The following is a 20,126-nucleotide window of genomic DNA, read 5'->3' on the forward strand; positions in this document are numbered from 1 at the left end:
TATTTGGAGCTCAAAATATCAAGATTCACTAATAGATTGAACATAGAGGAAGGAAAGGGAAAGTTTTAGAATGACTTCTAGATTATCAAAACATGAGCACCTGGGGGAATGGAGATGGCACTCCTTGAACATGGGAATACTACTGGGTACATTGGTTTGGATGGGGGAAATGAAACCTTCTGTCCTAGCCTTATCATACTTAAAAATGTGATTATATATCCAAGAGGAGATTTTTAAGTAGGTGGTTGACAATATGAGCTTGAGCTCAGTGAAGAGGCTAAGGTTCTTAACCTGGTTCCTTTGGCCTTTAAAGAGCCTCCCTCTCCCACCACTGCCCCACTGCCAGTGCTGGGGACTGAACCCAGGACCTCGTGCATGATACACAAGCACTCTACCACTGATATACTCCCAGCCCTTAACTTTTAAATTTCTCCTCTTGGGCTGGGATTGTGGCTCAGCGGTAGAGCGCTTGCCTTGCACAGGTGGGGCCCAGGTTCCCACCTGTGCAAGGCAAATAAAGGCATTGTGTTGTGTCCATCTACACCTAAAAAATAAATATTTTTTTAAAAAACTTATAAATTTCTCCTCTTTGTTTCATCCATATTGTGTAGTATCCCTTGATTATATGTTAAATAATATTAACCCCCCTATTCTATTTCCCATCTTTATTTTTCTCAGGGCTAGAGATGGAACCCAGGGCCCCATGCATGGTAGGCAAGCTCTCTATGACTGAGCTACACCCTCAGCCCCCTACTTCCCATCTTCTATCAACTGTTTATTTACTTTTCTTATTAAGGCTGTTAACACAAATTCTGTTATGTAATCATATTTAAACTTCCCATACTGTGTGTATACATTGATCCTAAAAGTTGAGAACTACTAAATAGCATTCATAATATTATGTAATTATATGAATTTTGCTCACTTAAGGGTCAAATAGTGTGCCCTAGCATTTCCTTCTCAGTGGGTTTAATGCCCAGTGCCACTTGAAGAAAGTGGTTGGAGTGTCTATGCCAAGTAAATCCTCTTTTCTAGGTTAAAAATTATTTCCCCTGAGAACTTTAAAGACTTTAACTCTATTGTTCCCTTGCATCAGTGCTTTTTTTAAAAATTGATTCTTATTCCTTAGGTGGTGACATTTTTCTTTCTCTTTATGGAAACTTTTAGAATCTTCTCTTCATGATTGTTTTACCATTTCATAATGATGTCTAGGAGTGTACACTTTTTCCCCTTCACACCTGGAAACACTCAGTGGACCCTTTTAATACAGAGAAATCCTTTGATACAAAGGAAACTTTCTTAATACTTTAAAGGCTATTGCAGAGTTAGAGTACAGATACTGAGAGATCAGGTTATTGGGGGTTCAAATCACAATCATTCACTGTGTAGCTTTGAGCAAATTATTTAAAATTTGTGCTTTCTTTTTTTAATGTGGTGATTTGTATTTAGCTAATTTATTTTCTTAAAATTACACCCAAAATGCAAATAAAGTTGTTTAATTCCTCAAAAATTATTTTGAACAATGTGTGTATTCCTTTATCCAACAAATCAGCTAACAACACACACACACACACACACGCACACACATATCCAGAAACTTTTCCTTGAATATATGTATATATTGGTGCAATAAAGAATACTTTTGCTTAAACATAAAGCCTTTCTCAATTCTAGATTTTGCTTTCAAAAATTAGTATGTATGCCAGGCAGTGGTACACACTTGTAATCCTGGTGGCTCAGGAGGCTGAGGCAGGAAGATTGCAAGTTCAAAGCCAGCCTCAGCAACTGCAAGGCACTAAGCAACTCAGTGAGACCCTGTCTCTAAATAAAATACAAAATAGGGTTGGGGATGTGGCTCAGTGGTTGAGTGCCCCTGAGTTCAATCCCCAGTATCTCCCCACAAAAAAAAATAGTACGTGGCTCTTAAGATAGTTGATGTTGTCATTGAAAAATCATAACACTTTTGTGACCTAATTTATATGCCTACTATTAATGTTATAGCCATGCCTAAGCTTAATTTTTCCCACATTTAATTGGTACATTATAATTGTACATACAGAAGGGATTTGTTGTTACATATTTGCACTGCACATAATATGTCCATAAAATTTGGCCAATATCAATTCCCCCTCTTTGACCCTTTCCTCTATTGATCTCCCTTTGATTTTTATGAGATTTGCCCCATAACATATATCCCTTAACCTTCTGAGATTGACTTATTTCATTTAACATAATGGTCTTTAGCTCCACCCATTTTCCGAAAATGACATAATTTCTTTTTTTTTTATGACTGAATAGAACTCCATTGTGTATATATACCACATTTTCTCTATCCATTCATCTGCTGTTGATGGACACCTAGGCTGGTTCCATAGTTTGGCTATTGTGAATTGTGCTGCTATAAACAAGGGTATGTGTGTATCACTGATGACTTTAATTCTTTAGGATAAATACCAAGGAGTGGAATAGCTGGGTCATATGATGGTTCCATGCCTAGCCTTTTGAGGAAACTCAATGCTGATTCCATAGTGGTTGTAGTGATTTACAATCCCACCAAAAGGTGTTCCTTTTTCTCCACATCCTCTCCATCATTTATTATTTGTATTCTTGATGACTGCTATTCTGACTGGTATGAGATGAACTCTCAGTGTATTTTTTTTCTCTTTAATTAAAATTTTTTTAAAATATATATTTTTTAGTTGTTGATAGACATGACACCTTTATTTTATTTATTTATGTGGTGCTGAGGTTCAAACCCAGTGCCTCACACATGCTAGGCAATCGTTCTACCACTGAGCCACAGCCCCAACCCCTCAGTGTAGTTTTTATTTGCATTTCCCTAATTGCTAATGTTGTTAAACATTTTTTCATGTATTTGTCAGCCATTTGTATTTCTTCTTTTGAGAAGTGTCTGTTTAATTCATGTGCTCATTTATTAACTGGGTTATTTGATTTTTTTTTTTTTTTTTGGCATGAAGTTTTTTGAGTTCTTTGTCTATTCCAGGTATTGGTCCTCTGTCAGAAGAGTAGCTAGCAAAGAGTTTCTCCCATTCTGTAAGTTCTCTCTTCACATTCCTAATTGTTTCCTTTGCTGTTCAGAAGCCTAATGCCATTCCATTTATTAGCTCTTGACATTATTTCCTGAGCTTTAGAGGTCCTATTGAGAAAGTTGTTGCCTGTACTTATATGCTGTAGTGCTAACCCTATGTTTTCTCCTAGGAGTTGCATAAACTTTGTGCTTTCTTTTGAAGGAGTTCAAAGCATACCACACCCAAATATGCTGGTATCTTGACCATATTGAGTTAAAGACTTTTGAAAAATAGTGGGTACAAATAAATAAACCAAAACCAAAACAAACAAACAAGCAGACAAAAACATTCTGATCTTCCTTCTTTTTCTTAAAAGCTGAAGATGAAATTCCTGTAAAAGATGTTCTACCTCTGCCACAAGGAAAGTATCATTCTTATCATCAAGCCCAGGAAATGAGCCTGAGGGTAATCTGTACCAGTAAACCTAGTTAAACTAACCCTTCTCCAACAGTGACTCAGTTCTCTACCCAGTTAACTACCCAATCCAAGTGCCTTTGCCTTTTTACATTTTCAGTGTACAGCTTTGTCCAATTCAGTATATAACTCTAACTGTGTCTTTGGATCTTCATTTCCTTATGAAGGCACTTGTGCTACATAAAGCTTGCTTTAACTAAATTTCTGTTTTTCTTCTGTTGATCTTTGAGTCAATTTAATTCTCAGACCCAGCCAAAAACTCCTAAGAGGGTAGAAATAAGTTTGTCTCCCTACCCGTTCTTATCTGAAATATGAGAATAGTAAGAGTATTTCTACACTATTATGTTACAAATGATTTGTGTAAAAATTAAAGTAAGAATTAAAGTTTATATTTAGAAAGCTTTATAAAGTGCCTGGCAAATAACACATAATCAATAAATGTCACATTATGTTTTCATGATTACCTTGTTTTTGTTTTTACTCCTCTTTTTTGGAGCTCTAGAAAAGTTGGACCTCCCAAACTGATCCTCCATTTTGCTTTTATTCTCCCATATTTTCTAAGTTTCTGATTTTCTAAAATAACTGTTCTAGTAGTTGGAATCTGGATAAAATATTGAGTTCTAATACTTTTATTTTTAGTACCCAGGGACACTGAGCTACATCCACAACCCTTTTAGTTTTTATTTTGATATAGGGTCTCCTTAAATTGCCTAGGTTGGCTTTGAACTTGTGATCCTCCTGCCTCAGCCTCCTGAGTGGCTGGGATTACAGATGTGCACCATCACACCCAGTTCTAATAGTCTTAATGTAAAGAGAGGTGGAGCGCTCATGACTGAAGCTGCTAATTGAGACAGACTTTTGAGCAACCCTGACTTCCATTCTCTCTTTGTTCTTGTCTTCCCCAGTGTCTGCTAACTGAACCCATCAGGGTCCAGTCAAATGGATTGATTCTTCTTCACTGAATTTCCTTTCTGGTATTACTTCTTTTCTCTTTTTTTTATCCACCAATAGGCTTCCATTCTTTCCCACATTCCAGAAAGCTTTTCCTTCCATTCCCTTTACCTTTATCAGTTTATTGGTTGGGTGTTATTTATGTTTGTGCAAATTTATGTTTGTGCTCGGTCTACTATCCTGAATTAGAAACTTTATCTTTCCAAAGTCATTAATACAGAGTATTTAATTAGTTAACCCTCTTTGTTAACTATTTCCCTTGAGGTAGAAATCATGCTGGATAGGATCATTTTTTAATGTCCTGACCCTCAATCTAGTTGCCCTGTGTATCCTTGATTAGACTGACCAAATCATAGCAATCAGAAGTCAGGTACTCTTGATCTCTAAAAGCAAGTTTTCATTGATTACTGTCCTGTATGTTACAGTACCTTATTTAAAGTTTAGTTTTGAACTTTTGTAGGGGGTGAGGACCAGAGTAGGTATTCAATAAATGCATTTTAATCTTGGCTTCATTCTGGACTTGTTTAAGACTTAGTAAAACCTACTTCAGAGGTATAGATGACTAGGAATGGACTAACAAACAGATAATGACTTTCATAAAATGTGACTTAGTTTATTATAATGACATCGTCAGGCCAAGTTGATTTTAGATATGAAAATGTTTTAATAATCTACATAACAGTATTTCCTAAATTATGTTTTGTGGGTCACCAGACATGAAAGTGAAATGAACAGAAAGTGGGGAAAACAGCATTCTTTACTCTCCTGCTTGGAAATTCATCATGCTTATCTTGGAATAAGGGTGTTGAGAGTGCTACAGGTTAAAAAATTTTGTGTAACTTAACTTTTGCAAAACATGTAACCACTCCCCCTGTTTATTTGATCAGTTATCTACAAACATTATACAAAACTAGTGTTCCTCAGAGTACACTTTGAGAAATACTGCCATTTAGTGTTATCTACTATTGGGTGGAGGGGCACTCAACCACTGAGCCACATCCCCAGCCCTATTTGTATTTTATTTAGAGACAGGGTCTCACTAAGTTGCTTAGCACCTCACCATTGCTGAGTCTGGCTTTGAACTTGTGATTCTCCTTCCTCAGCCTCAGGAGCCACTGGGATTATAGGTGTGTACCACCATGCCCAGCTATCTATTATTTTAATAGTAAGGATTTTTAAAATTTGGTGGCAACAATGAGAAGAATGCATCTAAGTTTATGACTTGAGGCTGGTGTTATTAATGATGTGTACAATTGTCATTATGTTATATTAAACACACTTGGAGTTGAGCTATCCACTAGGGAAGGATAACAAGTTTGTCAAGGGCTGCCCATTGCTGTGTGTATACTTTTAACTGTTAAAGAGAAGTAATTTTCTCAGGAGGTGTCAGCACCTCCAATATATCTTAATTTGATAGCAAGAAAGAGGTTTACCACTGCTAACCTTACCTATTCCAGAAGAAGCCTTTTGCATCTTGCTGTGTTTGACAGGCAAAATCAATGGACATGTTGGTTTTTGGAAGTCACTCCTCTGGGTGCTCTTTGTATCATAGGGTGGTTGGAAGACATGTTCCAGTGCTTTACTATATGACCACCAGTCACTCTTTATAGAAAAAAATTGGAAACACAAAATTGAATACCATAGGACATTTTCATGTGTTATTTGATGTTTATGGATGTTCAGTAATTCAACAAGTTATTGTCTATTCTAGTACTAAAAACGAGTTATAAAATCCAGGAATATCTTTTCACAGGGACATTATTTCTTAAAAGACAGCTAAAAATAAATCATCATATTTTTAGTTAAAATACAGCTGCTCAATACTTAAACTACCTTCTATTAACAGATGAAGTGCTAAAAATCAACAAAATAATTTTATCTGTTTTGCACATAATTTTAATATAATACGTACACACACACATAAAAACATGATTGATTGATTGATTGATTTAATTTATTTTGGGATTGAACAAAGGCCCTCTTTTATATGCTAGAGCTATACCACTGAGTTACATTCCCAGCTCTTAAACATGATTTAATCTAAAAATTATATTCTATACTTTTTTTTAGAGAGAGAGAGAGTTTTTTAATATTTATTTTTCAGTTTTCAGTGGACACAACATCTTTATTTTATTTTTATGTGGTGTTGAGGATCGAACCCAATGCCCCGCGCATGCCAGGCCAGCGCGTTACTGCTTAAGCCAACATCTCCAGCCCAATATTCTATACTTTTTAATCATGATAATACAAATAAGGTGTCATCATCTTAAAAATGGCAGTTTTCAAAGTTTTTAGTCCATGATCGACACCATGACATAAATTTTATATCATGCAAGGACACACAATACTACACATACATAAAACTGAAAAAAAAATTCATAAAATATTTATTTCTATTAGTTTTCAGGGTACTCAGCCATTTTTCTATAATGTCATTTCTCTTCTATTCATTTCATAGTGCTGACTACAATTCACATCGATTTATAATTCACTAATAACTCAGTTTGAATGTTTCCAATAATACTGAATTTTTGGTATTAAAACCTACCTAAGTACCTAGGAAAGTGATAGATTTTTCATTAATACATACACACCATTTCATTAATACATACACAACTCTTAGAAGTTGGGAAAGCAGTGAGGGAAACTGTTACTCAGGTTAATTCTGACCAAACTTTTAAAACTGTTTGTGGGGTAGAAAGAAAACCTTGGGGAAAAGGAACTGTGACAACTGAGTTCCTAGGCATTATTAGGGAATATTCCTTGGGCTAAGAAAGTTAGATCTGCCTGGGCTGGGGATGTAGCTGAGTGGTAAAACCCTTGACTAGAAAGTAGTTCTGCCTAAAAAAACAGCGATGATTTCATAATCAAAGACTTTTAAAATGTGAATTAAGTGAAATGAATATGTGATTCTAATAATAAAATTCAGACAATACAATTGAGGCTACATTGATTCAAAAAGAACAGGCATCTAAAGAAACCTATGTGGGTTCAAAGAGAGTCATCTCTCAAATGAGATTAGTTTCTAAAAAGACAGGCACATGTAAGAGGTACAATATCAAACTTAAAATAAAATGTAATGGAGTCGACTTGTTAGAAGACTTCAGCAGCTTAGAAATAGAAGAAATTCATGAAATATGCTAAAGGCACCAAAAATAAGTTTTGGGTTTTTTTTTTTTTTTTTTTTTTTTTTTTTTACTTTTTAGAGCAAGAAATCAAAGAAATGCTAACAATTTGGAAAGGAGTACACTATTCAAAGCTAAAAAGTCAGAACAACTCAACTTCAGGTCCTTTGTTAATGAAAACTACCTTAAGACTGAAAATGACAGGATGAACACATACCAAAGAGGGAACTAAGAACTGAATAGTTGTTACTTTATTTAGTGCCAGTTTTTAGGCCAATGACAAATGGTAACTAGGAGTAATGGAAGAACAGGTAATTGTAAATAGGTGATTTCTGCAGAAATTTTAGGAACAAGGGAATTTTGGAGAACAGGAAATATTGGCTAATGCCTCATGTATTTTCAGAATGGGCCAAAAGGTGGATTTTTAAAACTGAGACAAATTAATATGGATCCTAAGAAAATTCTAGAACAGATTACTAAACAGATGGTGTCTTCTCACTATCTGGCTAAAAATAGTCACATCTTACTGTTGTCAGAGTGCCTGATTCTTGTAGCTCTTTCTCCTCCATTCCAATTCATAATTATGACAGTGCTTAATATGTTTCAAGGTATAATATTTATAGGCCTTATCTTACCACAATTCTACAAGATAGATACATCCACTTTACAATGAGAAAACTAGCATATTAAGTAACTTTCCCAAGGCACATCACCAGCAGGCAGCACAATTCAATCCCCGACCTATCTGGACATAACCCTAATTTCTGTGCTCCATTGCTACATCAAATCTCCTGTAGAATGCTAAACCAAATAAGCATAGACTTAATTACATTATTTCAAAAGTGACTTTAAGTGTCTTAATCTGTTTTGTGCAGCTTTAATGAATATAATTTTATTGGCTCACAGTTCTGTAGGCTCATAAGTCTGATATCAAGGAGCCATAGTGTGGGCAGGTTTGACAATTCTAATTCCGAGTTGGCCTCTAGAATGCTCATGTAGTTGGGAGATGTAAGAGTAAAAGGAAGGCAAAGGGGAGTTGACTTTGTCCTTTTATTACAGAATTAATCCCAGTCATGAAGGTGAATGGTCTAATCACCTCTTAACAGTCTCACCTCTTAATACTGTTACAATGGCAATTACATTTCTACATATGTTTTGTAAGGCACAAACTTTCAAACCATAGCAGTCAGTATTCTAAGAAAGTTCTATGAAAGGTTACAAGGCATACACTTTGTAGTATAGTATATCTACATTTATTGATCAGAAATTTGTTTTACTAATATCCAAGTTACTGGGAAAGGGATACTGGGAAGATGCTTGGTGGACTCCAATTTTTTTCTCAAATGAATATAATACAAAAACTATTCCTTTTTAAAAAAAATTTTGTAATTGTAGATGGACAGCATGCCTTTATTTATTTTTGTATGCAGTGCTGAAGATTGAACCCAGTGCCTCACCCATGCTAGACAAGTCCTCTGCCACTGAGTCACAGCCTCAGTCTACAAAACTATTCTTAAAGCAGAGAACCAGTAAACCTTTCAAGCAAAATTTGTTGAATTGAGAATATTATTACAATTGTCCTTTAGTTTCACAGATACAAAGGAAATAATGAATAATTTTTCCTAAAATTTGATGGATGACTTTAAGATGCTGTAATTGGTAAAAGAGTTTTGATGAGTGTTAAAACTAGATGCATCTTCACTTAACTGAATGAAATATTACAATTCAAAGGATATTATCTTTCCTATTTCTGGAGAGTCTTCCCTATGCTTGGAAAGTATGGGTTGTCCCTTAAGAGTGAGAACATGACTCCCATGCATGGGCACATGCCTTTTTGGTCCAAGCACTTATGCATAAGAGTTTATGAGATCAAAGAAATAGATGGAGCTTGCTTTTGTCTTCACCTCTCACTGAAGAGAAAGACTAATAAAATATTTACTGTTTTGTGGCTCATCACTAACATTGGATTTGAGAGGGGTAGATATGGAAATATTTAAGACAAAATTGGGAAGTCATCTAGTGTGATGGGTAGGCTTTGGGGGACAGATTACATTTACAGATTATAAGAGGGGGCTTTGCCTAAAGAGACAGTTGTTCCCAAATCAAAACTTTGGACCCAGAGAGAAAAAGAAGCCTGCACTCAGGTCTGTACCCACATTTTAAGGCCTATCCCCTTTCCTAGGTTAGGACTGATAGTCACTAGGGTTCCCTGGTTAGGACATGCCTGGAGATTCCTGGGTAGAACTCCTTCTAACCCCTCAATCCTGGAAAGTCTAATGTCCACTGCACTGTGGGCCCATCAGTTACATTTAGAAGCCAGTGTGAGGGAATCTATGTAATATACCTGCTATCCCCAAGTTATCAGAAATGTCTTAGTAAACACTATTTTATTTTCCATTCTTTGGGAAATTATGGGAGAATCCTCAGAAGAGAAGTGGTAAAAACAAGCGGTGAATCCTGGAGAAATGAGTTAAGAGAAAGCAAGTGGTAGTAAGCTGGGCGGTCAGGAGTAGCTTGGCCAAGACGGTTGTGGTGACAGCAGTCATCTGTGATACATAAAATCCTCTTTGGGGATTTCTAAATATAGTGAAACTAAAATTGTTTTGCTGTAGATATCAGGAATGCTAAAAATGTCTCTTTTAAAGTGATTTATAATGTCTCCTATAACAGTTACTTACCTGTGTTTTGTGAAACACTAGGTCCCGGGCATATTAGTAGATGTTATGCAAAAAGAGGCTCCCATAGTTAAATAAATTTGAGAACTAGTCAGATAAGCAAAGTTAAACAAGTTTATCACAGAATTTCTCAGAACCTTTATATACCAACGTAAACTGTGAAGCTCTAAGAAAGGTAAATAAAAGGACATGTTTTACAAAACATATTCGATTTTGGAAATTTATTTTTTCAAGCATGTAGGCAAGGGTTAGTGCTCTGAAAAATGCACTTTTGAAAATATCAACTTACTACAATTTCTTTTAAATAATATCAATATTTAGAAAACCAAGATAACTGGGCTAAAATACTTCATTTCACTTTTTCCAATGCCACCAATTTTATGTCTTTAGTTAGAAATGTATAAAGGATAATTTCATTTAAAAATCTTATAAACAAATAAAACCAACCAATCTAGTGTTGAGTTCTAAAGATATTATCTTAGCAAAATGTATAAAACAGATGCCAGTAAATATATTTAGACAACTTCATTTTATTTCTTAAAGCCAGCTATACTATATATATATATTTATATATTTTAACCAAGCTAATTCTTAAAAAGAAACCTGTCATCTTAAATAAAACAACAAAGTTTACATACATGTGAAACAGCATTCTTTATTGCTTCTTGGGTACATGGAAATGAATACATTAAAAAGTTCATTTTTAGTTTTGTTTTTGAAACAAAGTTTTCCTTCACTGATCACCCAAACCACACGACTTTGTGATGCATCTCTTATCTTTCTCTGTAACCCTTTATTCATATCTCCTATTAGCCTCTCTTACCTGTGCTCTTACTTCATTTCAAACTTCCTTTCACCATCTCTGAATGTCTCACACATTTCTATTCTTGAACTAGCTTTTCTTTAATGTCCCCAATGTAGGGATGGGTGGAGTTAACAGTTTCTCTTAGATTCAACCCTGAATAGAGCTCAGGAAAGTTACTCATTAAGAAATATGAGAACTACACTCACTTGGATTTCTGTACCAGATTTATTTCCCCAGTGTAGGTCTGGTCTAACAATTTAATAACGGATTTCTTTTAAATCCCAAATAAAGAATATAAGAGCACCCACAAGAGCAAGTTTATAAAATCAAGTACCAAACAATCCTTGCATCAGTTTACAACATGATATTAAAGCATATTTGACCATGAGAATTCTTTCCCTGAGATCTCACATTTTGCATACAGTAGCAGGGTGCATAGTTTTATGACCAGAAGTGTTGATATCATAGATGTGGAGAGCTCACAAAATAGCCTCTTTAACAAATGGTGCTGAGAAAACTGGAAATTCATATGCAACAAAATGAAAATAAACCCCTATCTCTCAGTATGCACAATACTCAACCCAAAGTGGATCAAGGATCTAGGAATTAAACCAGAAACTCTGCATCTAATAGAAGAAAAAGTAGGCCCTAATCTTCATCATATGGGATTAGGCCTCAACTTCCTTAATAAGACTCCTATAGCCCAAGAATTAAAACCAAGAATCAATAAATGGGATAGACTCAAACTAAAAAGTTTTTTTCTCAGCAAAAGAAACAGTCTGTGAGATGAATAGAGAGCCTACATCTTGGGAGCAAATTTTTACCCCTCACATATCAGATAGACCACTAATCTCTAGGGTATATAAAGAACTCAAAAAGCTAAGCACTAAAAAAAACAAATAACCCAATCAACAAATGGGCCAAGGACCTGAACATATACTTCTCAGAAGAGGATATACAATCAATCAACAAATATATGAAAAAATGTTCATCATCACTAGCAATTAGAGAAATCCAAATCAAAACTAATCTAGGATACCATCTCACTCCATTCTGAATGGCGATTTCCATTAAACATCAAGTAAAATCTCAACTCCACCTAATGCACACTAGCAGAGATGAGAAAAGTGGAATAGAGCAAGCTGACATTGCTGAAATGGTCTGAAACCATTTGGATAGTACACATTTCCTTCTTCAAATGTCATGCTGGAAATTATGATTGCCTCTGCAGTGGCATCTTTTGCATACCATCTGTTGATCACTTCCTGAGCCCAGTATTGTATTAGGCCTCGCATCATAGAATCCTGTTCTCCATGGGAAGTGGTGGGCGTCTCAGTCCCCACAACTGTACAAGAGCAGTAGATTAGGATTCTACTACTGCCAAGAGCTAATGCTTATTCTGTGTTCCCTTTGTGCATCACAAATCCTCTCCTGCCAGGTTACTATGTGGTCCTTCCCCAGTCCCTTTCAGGTCTTCACTCAAAAGTCACCTTCTTGGTGAGGTTTCTCTGACCACCTATTTAAAGTTGCAGTTCTCCCTTCTTACCTCCTCTCCCATGCTAATTCTTACTACCATCTAGTATCCTAATACAGTGTATTGTGCTTATTTTCCCACCAGAATGTAAGCAAGGAGCTGCCCTCTATTTATTTTATTGACTGCTATATCCCAAGTGCCTCGAATAGGATCTGACAAAAATATCTATTTTAATTCTCACAAAAATCTATGAGAGAGAATGACTACTAACTCTATTTTATATATAATAAAACTGAAGCTTTGAAAAAGTAATTATTTGCCCAAAGTCACATGACAAGGGTACAGTAGCAACAAAAAGGAATGAACAAATGGTATATGCAACAATCTAGAGAAATCCCAACTGCAAGAAAAGGATTCGGAAAATTCTAAACTGTCTAATTCCATTTGTATGACTTTCTAGAAAAGGCAAGACCTCAGAAAACAAATCAGTGGTTCCATGGGCTGAAGCAGAGGAAAAGGATAACTACAAAAGAACAAGGGAGAACTTCTGGGAATGATGAAACTGTTCCATAGCTTGACTGTGGTCAGGTAAATGACCACACCGTCACCAAAACTCACAGACTTGTACATTTAAGAAAGGTGAATCTACTGTGCAAATGCTCTCCCACCTTCAAAGATGTTCATGTCTTACTCTCTGAACCTGTAAATATATTAATTTAAACAACAAAGGGACCTTGCAGATGTGATTCTGGATCCTGAGATGGGAGATTAGCTTGGGTCATTTGGGTATATATATGTAATTACTATGAGATTTATGCAATCATAGGCTTCTACAAGAAGGAGGCAGGAGAGTGAGTCAGTGCACAATTTGAAATGCTATGATGCTGGCTTTGAAGAGGAAGGTGCCAAAAGCCCAGGAATGTGGGCAGCCTCTGGAAGCTGGGAAAGGCAAAGAAACAGATTCTCCCTAAGGGCCTCTAGAAGGAACCCACCCTACCAATGGCCAGTGAGACAGATTTTGGACTTCTGAATTCCAGAACTAGAAAAGAATAGACTTAGGTTAAGCCAGTGTTTAAGTTTATGGTAATTTTTAACAGCCACAATAAGGAAGCAAATATAATAAATCAAACCTAAATAAATCTGACTTTTTGAAAAAAAAGTTTTGTAGTTGTAGATAGACAGCATGTCTTTATTTTATTTGGTTATTTTTATGTGGTGCTGATGATTGAACCCAGGTCTGCACATGTGCTAGGCAAGCACTCTGCCACTGAGCTCTGTCCCCAGCCCCAAATCTGACTTTTAAAAAAAGAAACTGAATGTATTTAGCATGGTACAGCAAATAAAAGGGGTTTGGCTAAGCTAACAATCCTGGGTCAGAAACAGGAGTGTGATTATTTGCTTACTCTCTAGCTGACATGTTAATTAACCTCACTGGAGTATTATTATTGCCTTTAAAATATTTCCAATAATGTGTCATAGAAATTAAATTCAGGGATTAAAAGATATAATTTATACAAAAACTTTGCTAATTCCTAGCACTTTATATGCTTTCAATAAGTTGTAGCTATTATTTTAGCTGATTATCATGGGAAATTTTCATATTAGAATATACATAAAAATATAACATTATAGCAGAAATAAGCCTCCAATCATTATTTAGTGGCTACAATCTAGAAAAATTAGATGCAATCTACAAAAATGATTATTTGGATTCCTTCCTGATAGACAATTGCTTGTATGCCAAAGTTCTCTACCAGAATAGGTCCGAGTTACTTCTTTTAACTATTGGATTATAAACAGTAGTACTCTGAGATGTGTCACATCCTTTAAATAAGTATGTGACCAAACTGTCCTGCAAAACAGTTTCCAAATCTAAATCTATATTTGTATGTAACAAACATCTGTCCAACCTGGTCCTCTGTCTTGTTTTTGGAATCTATGTAGGGAATTGGTTCATAGAATGTTCTTGCATTTGTGATAATGAATTTGGCATAATCTACACGTCCTCTCCTCACACATGGTTTTGAACGTTGTATGCTTTTCCCAGGTTTTTTTTCATGTTTGATTTCTTCTTCTTTCTCAGTTACATATACTATACCATCATCTTCTATTTTATGCTGTCTGAAAGACATAATTAAATAGTAAATAATTTACCCAATAAGCAAGCAGTCATAATTAAATAAGATTCAAATATATTTCAGGTATTAGTCAAGACAATTTAAGTTTTATTAATAGTTTTTGACAGCTTGTGCTATTAAAATTTAGGGTGGCATCTTCTCATTCTAAATATATGAGATAAAGGAACTATGTGTCAATAATGATTATTCATTATGACCAGTGTAGTATACAGACTCTAATTGGCTTGCAGTAAAGAGTAGAAATTTGATTATGCTTATAAGTCTTGTTTGTAATATTTATACCTGTGGCTAAATTATATGCTAATCTGAACATATTTTTTTTCCAAATTTTATTACCAGGAGATGCCCCCCCCCCCTACACACTTTACCTCATAAATTCAGCCATCTAGACAAAGATAACCACTTAATTTTAAAAACTCACCTAGAAAATTTATAAAAGCAGGCTGGGAATATAGCTCAGTTGGTAGAGTACTTGCCTCACATGCACAAGGCCCTGGGTTCAATCCCAATACCACAAAAAAAAAGCTACCCAATTATCAGCTATATTTATCTTTTTAAGAAAAAAAAATACTGCATAGGCAAAATAATTAAGTCTTATCATTTTATGCTTCTAATGATTACACTGCTACAAAAAGTAGAATTACTGAAATGAAAAACATTAAAGAGATATTTAAAGTTCATAGAACATTTTCCTTTTAAATAAGGAAAAACAGATATTATGAAAGTCTATTAAAATTTCACATAATTGAAAAATAAAGAATATGGTAATCTGAATAATTTTCACACACAAGGCTTTTAAAATCAAAGCTCTGACCCCACAAAAGCTGAATTAGGAAGATTCCAAATTTATAAGAAATTCTGTTTAGCCTGATACTCAGACCATAAAATATAACCCCTACCTTACTTCAAACCAAAGCCAGGCCCATCTCTTCTATCATGTCATTTTTCAATTAAAATCCTCAAGTAGCTCTCCACTGCATTTAAAACAAGATGCTGCCTCTTGATTGGAGCTCATGTGTGACTTGCTAATCTCTTCACTCTCATTCAAGCCTCTCTGCCTCACTCCTGCAGCTTCTCCTTTTCTTTTCTCCTCAGGACCTTTGCACATGTTGTGCTCTCAGCCTGCACTTCTCTTCCCCAGCTCCCTGCATAGCTTGCTGGTGATCATTTAGATCTCAGTCTACAAGTCATTTTCTCAGAAGCTTTGTATCTATTTTCCCCTCCTGACTCTCTATATTCACTATTTTAGTGATTTGTCCTTTTATTTCATGACACTTACCACAGTTTATAATGCATGTACCTAGTTTTTTGTTTACTTGCTTTTAGTAAACACCAGAAATACCCTACTAGTCATAGTCAATAAGTTCCATGAGGTAGGGATTGTTTCACTTATTATTTACCCAATATCCGGGCAAGGGGTTCTATTCCCTGCAGATGAATAAAGTGCCATTTATATTGACATATTTCTGGTGACTCTGATGGGATTTTTTTCCACACTCTGGGTTTGTTTTAGCTGTGTATCCTCTGCATTCCCCCCACTACACAAATAACATTCAATCCTTGTGACTGATTTGAAAAAACTGATTACTGGTAAAGTGTAAATAACTTCTAAGCCTTTTCTACTATCTTTCCGGAAACATAAGTATTTATTTCAAGATTGTGACTTTGAGGTTAATTACTTTATCATTGTAGAATCCTGGCATCAGTCTTTCCCCATCTGCTTCTCATGGTTGTAACCCAGCAATACATTAGTACTAGAACCAGGTCTTCAAAGGACAATAGCTATTTGTTTACACACTTATGCACTCCTTCAGTTAAGCACTTGTGTAAATAACTATAGATAAAGAAATGTGGGACTGGGCTTGTGGCTCAGTGGTAGAGCCTTTGCCTCACATGTGTGAGGCACTGGGTTCAATTCTCAGCACCGTGTATAGAAATCAATCAACAACAACAACAAAAATATTTTTTTAAAAAAAGAAATGTGAAATATGACTCTTCAGTAATTTCTTATAGAAGGAAAACAGATAAAAACCCTAATGGGCTCTGCAATTAGTCAGATCTGAATCGGAATCACAACTCTGCCATTTAATATCTGAACTTCATTTTCCTCATTGGTCTGATAAGAACAATATCTATTATGACAGATGTGAGAATAACCCTGAATAATTCATTCTTCCAATAATTAGTCACTATGTGCCACGTGCTGTTTGAGGTATGGAGGATACAGCAGTGAAAATAGAAAAATCACTGCCCTCATAGAGCTTACATTCTAGCAGGGGAAGGCAGATGATATATAAAATAACAAATGCACAGTCTTTTATATGGTGTTAAGTGGTGAGGACAACAATAAAGCAGGGAAAAGGAGTGCATGCATGTGGGAGGTAGGCTGCATTTTTAGGTAGGGTGGAGGCTGCTTTGTGAAGGTGGCAATTGAAAAAAGAAACAGGGGAGAGAGAGAGCTAAGTGCATATTTGAGGGAAGAGCATTCCAAACCAGTGAACTGTAACTGCAAAGCCTTGCAGCAGGAATGTCCCCATCCTTAGCACCGTGCTTCCTGAAGTGTGATTGTTGGAGTAAGCCTCATTGGCATCAATGTGACTTCGTTAGAACTACAACTTTAAAGGCATCATTTCAATACTAAATCATCATCTCTGGGGCTGGTTCCCAGGAACCTGTTTTAACCAGCTGTCTAGCTGACTCATAGATGTTTAAGTTTGAGAACCACTCTTCCACCAACAAAAATGCAGGCTTTGGTTCCACTGATTCCACATCACTCTTAACAAGCTGTGCTACCTTGATTCAGTGGATCACAAAACATTCCGTACATGGGAGGGCTGGTTAAAGCCCAGATTATTAGGTCCCACACCCAAAGTTTCAGATTCAGTGTGTTCAGATGGGGGAATCCCCTAAGATTCTGCATTTCTACAAGTTCTCAGGTGATGCTAAGATGGTCTGGGAATCACGTTGAGATTCTCTGGAGAAAACAGCAAGAAGGCCCATACTAGAGCAGGGTCCTGCCAGAGGGAGGTAAGCAGTAGACAAGGTCAAGTAAGGAGAGAGAGGCAAATTATGTAGGCCTCAAGTAGAAAACCTTGGCTTTTGCTGTGCTATGCACAATGGAGGATGGTGATCTAACCTACCTTGTAAAAAGACAATTCTGACTGCTATGTTGAGTTGCTGCAGAGGGGAAAGGAACCAAAGCTATTGCAGTCTCCAAGAGTGAGAAGCTGGGGCTTGGGACAGGGTGGGGATGATAGTGGAAATGGTTAACAGTGTAGAGTCTGGATACTTTGCAAGGGTAAAGCCTACAGAATTTGCTAATAAGTTAAATGTGGGAAGTGAAAAGGAGTGGATGATTTCAAGATGCCTTCAAGAGTTTTAGGCCAGGCAATGCATGTGAAGTTGCTGACACACAATACTGTGAGCAGTCAACGGTGCATTTTAAAAGTTGTTATGGTAAGCATTCAGCCCCTAGAAACCGCATTTAGGAAGGGAACTGGATGAGGTTTGGCATGGACAGTGCTGGGGACCACCCCTTGGGTTTCATCTAACTCTCCCTCTTAAGGAGGAAAATAATTTTCTGAAGGAGAAATAAAAATCCAAACCCTGCACTTACTGCAGCTTTTCCTCCTTTCCTTCCATGGGCTCCTACGGCCTGGCACGTGGCAACGAGGAGCCTCTATCAGAAGAACGGGGACGTAGCCTTGCTAGGAATGAGGCCCGAGAGCGAGGCAACTGTGACTCGTGCGTTGCGTTGCTAAGCGACGGCGGCCTGGCAACACGGCCGCGGAAAGGGGCGTGAGAGCTGGACCCGGACGCGCAGGCGCAGTGATCGCGGTCGGCTCAGCTCTGTTGGCCGCGGCTGAGCTGCGCCGAGCCTGGCCGGGTGTTTAGGCGTCCGCCCCACCAACCCGCTGCAGGGTGCACACCCTGCGCTTGAACTTGCCCTTCCGCCGGTAGGGCCAGGACTGGTGTTTATCACCGTGACTAGGTCCTGGGTGGGAGGGATCAGCGAGGGTCGGCTTCCGGAGCTTCCCCCGCCGAGGGAAGTGCTGCTCTGGTCTGCTCATCGTCCTCCCTCCAGAGCCCAGCAGCAGGACGTTGCCCCGGTGTCCGCAGCTGCCAGAACTGGCTCCAGAAGTGCGGGCAGGCGGGAAGAAAACGTGTTTACTCGTGAGCCATTAAATACTGTGCAAGTCGTGATTCGCTTTCTCCGGTCAAGGAGAAAGCTGTCACTGTTTACCACCAATTTCAAGCAAAATCTTTCCCGACCCTGTGGCAATGGTTAAAATTGAACAAGGGAACACTCATCTCCTGCAAATGAGGCTCCCTGTGGTGTGTGCATCTGTCCAAGGCTGAGCGGCCTTCAGAATCAGGCGCAGGGGATTGTAGGCTTAGGCAGCCAGCTGGTTGGGACTTGTTCCTGTAGCACTTATCCAAAAAGAGCAAGCTCCTGGGAGAAGCCCACAATTACTGCGTCCATGTCTGACCCTGGAATTTCTTACCTCATTTCACCATTGCCTTCCACTTTCCACTAACCAGAGCCAAACGTCTTCGGCATCTACATGATAACTGTTACGCATTTTCCTGCATAAGGAAGGAAATGGAAAGGAAAAAGTCCTCACTGAGTCGAATTCTTCTGCGTTTCCGGCTGTGTGCAAGTGCATACGTTTTGTAACCCAGAGTCAATTTGTATATTTGCGTTTTCCTTGGAGAGGTGTAGGAAAGTGGAGGTTGGGCCTAATACCCATTGTACACATATGAGCTAAAGTCCTGGCAGGTATGAATAGATTTGACACTCAGTGACCTAACATCTACTTCTCTGGTTTTATCTTAACCATTGTAGACACTGGATACCTGGAAGTAATGGGACTTTGAATAGTGGCTCCACCACTTAAACCAGTTAGTTTAAGAGGGAAGTGGCTTAACCTCCCAGAGCCTCAATGTCTTCATTCACAAAATGTGAAAACACTAGGGTTGTTATGAAGTATAATTTGATACAGGCAGAGTACTAAGAGCAGTGTGTGATGCTTAGTACTTGCTTGGTCACGATTAGCTTTCACTATTTTTTATTTGAGCAATTCAATCTGCCTATGCTGCTACATGTCCTTGAGGTTTAGTTGACATCCTTATCATTCCTTCTAATTTCTATTTTAACCTTCACCAATCTCTTTGATTTGATTATTCAAATCACTTAACTTCAGGGACAGTCTCTACTACTCGTTAAAAAGAAATGAAAACATTTTCTCAACTTTCTGTCTCTCAAATTGACAAATTCACCTGAACCCATGTGGAATGAGTTGTTTGCCTCTATTTTGAAAGTATCAGTCTAAAATAAATACATTTATGTCACTATCGGAAACTGTTATGCAGTTTGCATATGCCTAGGATTTATTAAAGGCCATGAGAAACTTTAAAACAAATTGTGCCACAAGGAAGTCACAATCTAGTTAGG

General features: G+C 37.2%; 1 protein-coding gene across 1 annotated transcript in view; it reads right to left on the reverse strand.

The window, feature by feature from the left end:
• The window catches only part of CIMIP6 (ciliary microtubule inner protein 6), a 35,588-nt gene extending 16,888 nt beyond the window's left edge, over positions 1 to 18,700 (reverse strand). Inside the window, 3 exon segments of the mRNA XM_081265423.1 lie at positions 5,903 to 6,056; positions 14,444 to 14,654; positions 18,288 to 18,700. Of these exon segments, the coding sequence (XP_081121549.1) occupies positions 5,903 to 6,056; positions 14,444 to 14,654; positions 18,288 to 18,313 (391 nt within the window). The 5' untranslated portion in view covers positions 18,314 to 18,700.
• Between the last annotated feature and the right edge of the window lie 1,426 nt (positions 18,701 to 20,126).

The sequence above is a fragment of the Spermophilus citellus genome (genome assembly GCF_964194105.1).
Source record: "Spermophilus citellus genome assembly, chromosome: 13".
Taxonomy (NCBI): Eukaryota; Metazoa; Chordata; class Mammalia; order Rodentia; family Sciuridae; genus Spermophilus; species Spermophilus citellus.